The sequence below is a fragment of the Nematolebias whitei genome, chromosome 23, assembly GCF_014905685.2.
Source record: "Nematolebias whitei isolate Nwh7 chromosome 23, NemWhi1, whole genome shotgun sequence".
Lineage (NCBI taxonomy): Eukaryota > Metazoa > Chordata > Actinopteri > Cyprinodontiformes > Rivulidae > Nematolebias > Nematolebias whitei.
The window spans coordinates 18,304,921-18,313,811 of NC_056520.1; the positions used below are offsets into that span (position 1 = coordinate 18,304,921).

At 39.9% G+C, this 8,891-nt stretch overlaps 1 protein-coding gene across 1 annotated transcript in view; it reads left to right on the top strand.

The window, feature by feature from the left end:
• The window catches only part of prox1a (prospero homeobox 1a), an 80,978-nt gene that overhangs the window by 27,501 nt on the left and 44,586 nt on the right, over positions 1-8,891 (top strand). Inside the window, exon 5 of the mRNA XM_037696826.1 lies at positions 6,317-6,511. Within this exon, the coding sequence (XP_037552754.1) occupies positions 6,317-6,511 (195 nt within the window). The remainder of the gene's footprint in view (positions 1-6,316; positions 6,512-8,891) is intronic.

Here is an 8,891-nt window from a genome sequence, read left to right on the forward strand (position 1 = left end):
TTTTTTTTTTTTTTGTGCTGAACGTTTCACCTTCCATCCAGAAGGCTTCATCAGTCAAGGAAACACACAACACAAAACTGGTTCTTCCCCCAAGCAATTTACTCCAAAGTGGAACAAACCAGTTATGTTGGTGCTAAGATGGTGTCTTTGGCACGCCCCCTCCTCCAGTGCTAGCCCTCTTCCTCGTTGACAGTCATGTCAAACTGGTTCAAAACCAACAAAGTCTATGCTCAATAATCCAGGTATACAATGCTTTTATTAACTTACTTTATACTGTATATATGTGAATGTTCCTGTTCAGTGCCCTGAGACGGCTTCTGTTGTGACTTGGCGCTTTATAAATAAACTGAAGGGAATTGGTATCCTGATGCATGCTCAATAATCCAGGTAGAAAAATCCAAAAAAGTTCAATCTGGTCCTCTGGACATTCAAAAAAAACAACAAAACAAAACAAAGCAAAAAAATATAGAAACGTTTTGTCTCTCATCCGAGAGACTTCCTCAGAAGGGAATTGAATTTGATAGTAGCTGAGAGTCATTCCCAACACATACTCAGGGTGCTAACAGATTACAAGTTACTTCATTACATTATTTTCCAGATTTAAGCAGCGACTAAAAATCCATCATTATTTCAATGATCTTAGATTAAAACTCTGGGATTATACCCTTCAACGAATGCTAGGCCTTTATTCTTTATAGTTTGGACTTCAGGCCTAGGCAAAAATATGTCTGTTCCTAAAGTACTGCTTGTGAGACGTTTGGACACCACAAAGTTCTTTGCAACGTGAAGCGGACACAATCCGTTGCCGTCGGACTTTAAAAGCAGTTTGTGTGCGAGGCCTTTAAAATGCCCAGCTGACATCTTTCTTGTGCGCTAATTGCCGAGTTATCAGGTTCCTTTATTGCAACTCTTTTATGGGTCAAAACACCACCTCCCTTCCACTTCACAAACACTTTCTCCTCCTGTCACTCCTCTTTTTTTAAAACCAGTTCCAGCCATCCTCCCCCGCCCCCGCCACATACACACACCTCCCAGTTATGCTCCATTATGTCACCCCCTCTGGCTGCTACTCGAACAAAAATTATCTTTTTCCCTCGCCGTTGTCCTCCACTTGTCTCACCCTGCATGCATTCCTTTTTTTTCCATGCCACATCGCTCCATTCGTCCCCCTCCCTCTCTGCTGCCCCGTCTGTTACTCCCCCATTCTCCTCCCCTCATCTCTCGTCCCTGTGAGACAATGTCTTGTAACAATACAGAGCTTAATCTCTGTGTCAAAGCAGTTTTTCCCCTTGAACGAACGCACACACACAAACAAACAAGCACACACACTTTCACTGGAGTGTCAGCATGTTTTTCTCCTCCCTCTGAGGGAGCAGGGAAAATAAATTGTAGACGTCAGGGTACTTGCTTATACCTTAACGCCCCATGTAAAAGAAATATTTAAATTAATCTGGTGAAAATCTTTGCAACTCTTAGCCAAGACTCGTAAAGATCCGATCTTAAACAGTTATATTCTTTGTTTAAATTATCACAAAACATTAAAAAACTGCTCTACATGTCAGTTTTACAGTGTTATTTTTATTTATTAGACCTTTATTTATACAGGTTAGTTCACATTTAGCCTCAAAGACTCATTTATAAGAGAGACCTATAATTACTGGCAACCTTTGCAGCAGCTGTCTTGAATCAGGGTCTTTCCCGAATTGTTAAAATTCATCCATTGATTCACAAGTTATTTTGCTAACAGGCAGGATTGACTCCACCAGTTAATGCCAAATTTTAATCAAATATCTGACACAACATGTTAGCTCTTAGAGAATGCATTGGGAGTGAAGTCATGAAAAGATTACAATGATGACCGTAGCCATGGAAACGTGTTTTATACAAGAGGTTCTGTGAGAACGTGTAAGTTGAGGAAAGACACAGAACCCCAAACAGAATTGTGACCAAGCTTTATTTCCACGATTTATAAGTTATCGTCGTACAAATATTTCGCTATAAGAGTATAAGTTTACGAAGCATTTGTGAATATTTTACAAGTTTACAGTGGTCCCGCGCTACTTCGCTTTTCACGGACTCGCTCTATCGCGGTTTTTCAAAGTAAGATTGGACATGACACACAGTTGGCTGATTGATGGATGAGCCGCACGATCGGCACAAATTTTTATTTAATATAAATTATTTTAAATTATTTAGCACCTGCTGCACCCTTGTGCAGCCCACAGCTCCGGAGCTCCGTCTTGCAGTTGATCAGCTGATCTCTGCTCTACCGCAGAAAAGTGGGCGTGGCCGAGAGCAACCATGGCCGAGAGCAGAAATCCTGACATTCTGCACTCTTTTAGAGCGTTTAGAGTTTAGAAACATTGTTTAGAAACATTGTTTAGAATACTGAAAGAGTGTAGGAAGGGTTTAAAACACCTTTATATAATATAATACTAAAATAAACTACTATTTACTACTTGTACTACTATTCCTACTTCACAGATTTTCACTTATTGCTTGCTTCAGGGTACAGATACCCAGTAATAAACGATGGAACTACTGTACTTATTAATTTCTTGTTTTTTTGTTGTTTTTTTTTACTTCTTATGTTCCTTTTCATTAACAAGGAGGTGCTGTAGCACGCCCAGCACCTCCACTTCCCATGGCCTTGATGATGACTGTAATGTGAATAACTAAAGGAACTGAGAAAATATAAATGTTAATAAGAAAAAAAAAAAAAAAAAATATATATATATATATATATATATATATATATACACAAATATCTAAATTTTAAAGAGCTTCCAAAGCAAAACACAACATAAATTAGTTAATAAAGGAATCTAAGTTGAAATTGAAAGTATCATTGTCGTTAGTGTTTTCATAAAAATATATATGCAAGTAAAAAAAACTAATAAAATACTTCAATTTAAAGCCAAACTATAAGTATAATGAAACATGCAAATCAAATATACACAAGACTTGACAAACCCTGTACATAAATATTCAGTTTGGCTAAAATCCAGATCCAGTTGTTTTAACAAAAGAGCATTGATCTGAAAAAGTTCAGGTCCAAAGACTATGAGAGAAAAATCAACCAAAGCATAACAACAAATCTTTGAAATGCACACAGAGAGATCGAAAACGACTCGAGATCTTTGAACCTATCGTACACTCTTACAAAAACACATAGGTTGTTTGAAAAATAAAATACAAGCTTGTCAGAAAGTGGGGCTTTTATTTGGGACACGTTTGCCTCGAAGGTTTCTGTTGTGTCCAATACTCAAAGTGTAGGTACTTTTTTAGAGACTAATGAGGCACATACATCTGATTTTAACTGTCCAAGTCGCTTAAACTCACTTCAATTTGTTGTGTTGTTTCACTCAATGCATTCAACTATAGCACAGTGTTGAAAACAAAAACTATTTCACATGTCAAAAACTGGTAGAATTGGATAACTATAGTAATAAGCGCACTGTACTTGTACTAAAAATGGTAACATTTAGCACTTTTCCAGAGTTCTTCATTTAAATAAAACACTTCTTTATTATATTTCATTGCAACTCTCAGTTGCTTTTTTTATTCCGCTGCTGGAAAGCAAGATCATTTGCATGCAAAATTCACTCGGCAAAACAAAAAGCAAATTCTTGCTCAGATGCTGCTCCATAATCAATGTAAGCAGTCATCCAGTGGCTCAGTTCAAGGCAAATATGATGATATGCCATCATGCAAATCAGCAGCAAAGCAAACATCAGGTTGTGACATGATACGTGATACTGAGCAGTTTTACTCGAATATTAAAATTTGTTCCGAAGGGATGTTCTCTGATAACCCTGAGTCATCTGTCACAGCCTTTAGAGCCCAATGCCTTCATCTATATGATTACAGGTGTCATGTCAGAAGCCTTGCAGCCATATTATTACTACTCCGCAATTAATCTTTTATTTTCTTTACGATGTTCGATTTTATATTTCTTATGAAGCTTTAAAAAAAAAAATCCATGCAAAAGAGTCAGTCAAATATAAAAAGCTATGAGAAGATAGCACTACCTTTCATCATCAGATTAATGACAATTTGCCCAAAGAATAAAAATCTCCTACACAGTGGGAAAACAAGTGAGGAAAACCAGCACTCTTTAGAGCTCTATAGGTTGGTCCTAACTCACAGACGAAACATAATTCAAGGTATATACGGAACAAAGAAAGTTGGTTTTTATATGACCGACATGGCATTTTAACATTTTTTTATAGCTTTTACACGCACATTGTTTGGGACATTTAACTTTAAAAGGCGAGCGCGATGATGTCACATTAACCCTTTCTTTGCAAATACTCCCTCTTAGTCCTACAAATGTTGCTTTTTTATGTACTTTATGCATTGCAACTACGGTACTTGTCCTTTTCCACTCATTGAGCATCACAGTGCTGTACGGCTTTTCTCTCAAATCCTCTCAGAATGCATTTCGCACATCCAAACTCATCTTGGAGCTCTGACTTCTCCCTCTAAGGCTAACTGACGCTAGCCACTAACAGGTTAACTTGTCATATCTACATGAAACATTGCAGACCCGTAAAAAGTGATGTGCGATGACCAGTGCTTCTGTTGTTTACAGTTCAGGAATTATTTTGTTACAAACTAGAGAAATGTGCATTTTCTGCAGGAAGTGCTGTTTGAATCCTGGGTGCTGAATGACTTTGCTGAGATATGTGGAAAAGGTAAAAGTAAGTTAAAATAAAAGAGAGCTTTCAATGTTAGTCGAGAAGTTTAAAGAAAAAATAAGACAGAAGGACAAAAAGTAGGGCAGACAGATAGAAAATCACAAGTAGATGAAAAGAAAAGGAGCATATTACTCATAAGGGGACAAAAAGACAAGAGTACCACATATCGTCATTATACTCCCATCAACAAATTATCATACAGCATTTATCATGTTTAGTGGAAAATCAGAACCCAAGTGCAAAAACCAAAACGCAGAGAACTTGAAGGTAAACTAAAGAAACAAATTTATTAACAAAAGCAAAAACAAAACGCAGACGTGGCTGCAAAAATACTCAAACAGAAGTACTGGAAGACTCATAACCTCAAAAAAACATGGATGGCTTAAAATGAGAAGGACAAGCTTTCAAGGGAAACTAATGAACGGGAAATGACAACACCTGGGGAGAGACAATGAGGATCAGGTGAGAGTGGGAGGGGCTGGAGCATGAGGGGAAAAGCACAGAGGAAGCTGGAAACAAGTAAAACAGAAATCCCAGAACCACATAAATACTAAACAATTACACAAAAGAAACGGATCATGACAACAAAACAGAAATCTATAGCAATAGCCCGGACAAGCAAAGACCTTGTATAACCTTTGACCTTGAATTGTGATCTTGACCTTAGAGCTTGGGTGATGAAAATAATATGCAACACTTTAGCTCGTGATGATTCATATGTGTATGAAGTTTCATTAAACTATATTGAACGGATCAGAAGTTATGAGTGGGACGAGAGAACGTTTAGACGTACATATGGACGGAGACTGTCATAATACGTCCACCTGTTGACGGGCATATAAATAAAGAAGCATAAGGTAATATAAAAAGACAAAAAGTACGTATAAGGTGACATCAAATAACAAAAAATACGTGCGTCATTTTCTAAAATCCTAATAGTCTCCAAAGAAGAACCTCTGGGCTGTAACTTTAATGGTGTCTCACCAAATGTTTTCAGAAACCTTTAATATAAAATGCTTTGAAACTGGACAACAAGGTGGCCAAAGAAACCCAGAAAGAGTTTCAGACATGCCTTTCAGGAAAGTCCACACACACACGCGCACACACACACCCATCCAAGTACTAACCTGGCCTGACCCTGCTTAGCTTCCAAGATCAGGCCAACGTTGGCCGGCGAAGCCGTTTGAGTTGGCTCAAACCATCCGCCAGCCTCAGCCTCCCAGTAGCTTGGATTACAGGAGTGCGACACCACATCTGGCAAAAGCTTAAGGCACCTGGTATTCCCAGGCAATCTCCTATCCAAGTACTAACCAGGCCCGATCCTGCTTAGCTTCTGAGATCAGATGAGATTGGGTATGGTCAGGGCAGTATGGCTAGTTCTCTGCATTTATTCCATCACACCTGAGATACATCCAGGTGGAGCAGTGGGCAGCTCTGTAAGCGCCCAGGGAGCAGTTAGGGATTAAGTGTCTTGCTCAAGGACACTATGACATGTGGGCATGACTGGGAGTCCAACCGCGACTTTCTGGTCCCAAGTCGGCTGGCCTACCTGTACACCATCTCGGCTATGTGCTGTTGAATCCTGCAAAAATAAAATCATGTTTGTTCTCCCACAGTTTAACCGGTGCATCACCTCCCAGCTGATCAAGTGGTTCAGCAACTTTAGGGAGTTCTACTACATCCAGATGGAGAAGTTTGCACGGCAGGCCATCAACGAGGGGGTGACAGCATCCGAGGAGCTGACGGTGAGCCGGGACGCAGAGCTCTTCAGGGCGCTCAACATGCACTACAACAAGGCCAACGACTTTGAGGTAAGCTGGTCCAGAAGAACTAGGAATAAAATAGTATGCCGTTTTACAATAAACAGGAATAAAACTATAACGTAAAATGGAAAAAAAAAAAAAATCTAGTACACACAAACGTCCTCCAAGTCAGCTGTTGGAAGCGCAACAGTCACCTCATGATTCTGCTGAGGTGTGGATGTTTCGGTGTGTGTGTTCGATGAGGCGAAAGAGGACGCCGCTCGAGGCGTGGGTGTCCTTGTCAAAGTGATTTGCAAAAGTCACATCCCCCCTCCTCCCCCATCGCTTTTTCCCACCCAGTATTGGTCTAAGGGGACCTGAGGGCCCTTAAACTACGCAAAGTAACATCAGCAGCATTTAGATGTCCATTAGCGCACACCTTCTCGCTGACACATACACTTGTCTTTTCAGCTCAATGAGATGAACGCTGAAGTTTAAATGACGAGGAGTAAGCTTTACACACAACACACAGCAAGGATCATAGCAGAAAATATACATAGCAAGTGCTTTGCATAGTAAGAGTCAGGTAGCTTTTCACAGGTGTGTATGTAAAAAGCATGAACAGGAAACAGACATGCACATGCAAATAGTCTGTTTATTTTGGCTGATCATCATGAGGGGTATTTTTAGGGCTTAAAGGGTGAGGGTTCACTCAAAGGTGAGGAATGTTTAGACAAAAATAATCATCTGCAGAATCAAAATTCACTTTGCCTTCTGGGTAAAAGAGTTCTTGTATGGGTTTTCCAAAAGTTGAGGGCTAAGATCCAGCTCAGAAAGACTTAATGGATGCAAACTAATGGTTGACTGAAAGGTGGGAAATCAATACAAATACTTGGAGCTAACGGGCTCATTTGAAGAACTACAACATGTAATTGTAATCAGTAGATGCTGATAAGGACACCAGAAGAAGGTTGTGTGTGTTCAATCAACTGAAGGTGTTTTTGCGCAGGGTACATATTCCTTTTCTTCCCTGACTTTGTCCCCTCTTCCCTCCCACCTCCCTTCTTCTTTTTATCTGTTCGCCCCGAGGAAACATTACTGGCTAGGGACAGTCTTCCTTTCTCCTTCCCTTTCGTCAAACTCAGAGGCATGAAACTGGAACCATGGCCGATTCAGCAAGTCTCCTGACGTACACACACATATATACAAGTCTCCTTTTGCCAAATTTAGCATCGTCTAAGTTCCACCTTGGTTTGTCCCCCATCATAGGTCTCTCCCTCCTCTCCTTCCTTTTCACTCCTTTCTTGCTCCATCCCTTCCTTCCTACCTTTGCACTATATGTGTCCTCTAACAATATGTGCAATCATCTCTCTCTATTCCAATTCTATTTTTCATATAATCTCCCAGTAGTTTTTATCTGCTTTTCTGTTCTTGGTGGCTGTTGATACTATTCAGGTTCAGGTACTGTGAGGGCCACATTAAAACCCATCCGTTGAGAACTTTTTACCAATTTGATTAATAGGAACAATGTTCAAGTTCACACAAGCCCAAAGCAGGATTCTTCCTCCATCACCTGCCAGCTGGTGCTATTTTCCACAAGATTTTGTCTCTAAAATAAATAATTACAACAAACTTGTGCTAACTGTGGCCAAATAACTGTATTAAGTTTATTAGTCTACAGAGTTTAGAGACAAAATGTTTTAAGCCCGTTTAGAAGTTCATTGGTAAAGTGCTGATGGTGAGTTTAGTCATCAATGCTTGAATTGACTCTTGATGACTTACATACAATAGAAGAGTCATGAAGACTTTTTGACTACACAAAAAGCCCAGAATTCTTTGACGAAATGCATTTTACACACTGCAGTTCATGCTAGAGGTTGAAGCTAAAATCATCTTCTGATAATAGATAGAATTATATACATTAAGGTCAAACCTTGTATATCATCTTCTTCTTTCGGCTTCTCCCTTCTTCAAGGGTCGCCAAAGCGAACTAAGTCGCACAAAGACATGTCAATTATTTTTACACCGGATGCCCTTCCTGATGCAACCACAGATCAGAGCTACCACGGCCCTCTGTGTGGAGCAGAGAGCTGTTATCTAGGGCGCCGGGAAAAGCAGATGGTGAGGGTTAAGGGCCTTGCTCAAGGGCCCAGAGTGGGGTAAATGAGGGTGGAGGCGGGTATGGGTGCTTCACCTATCCCACCCACATTTTGATGTTGCCGATACCAGGAGTTGAACCGGCAATCTTCCGATCACATGCCCACCTTCTCTAACCTCTGGCCACCACTCCCTAAGGTCAAAGTTTGTATGTAATATGCACAGTTTCTTGTAATATTGCAAGGTCTTGCTAAATATATTAGCACTCAGAAAACAGTATGTGCTGTGAATAGCTCATAGCTACAATCACACCAAATTTTTGGTTAATTTCTGTATCCTTAACAGAATATAT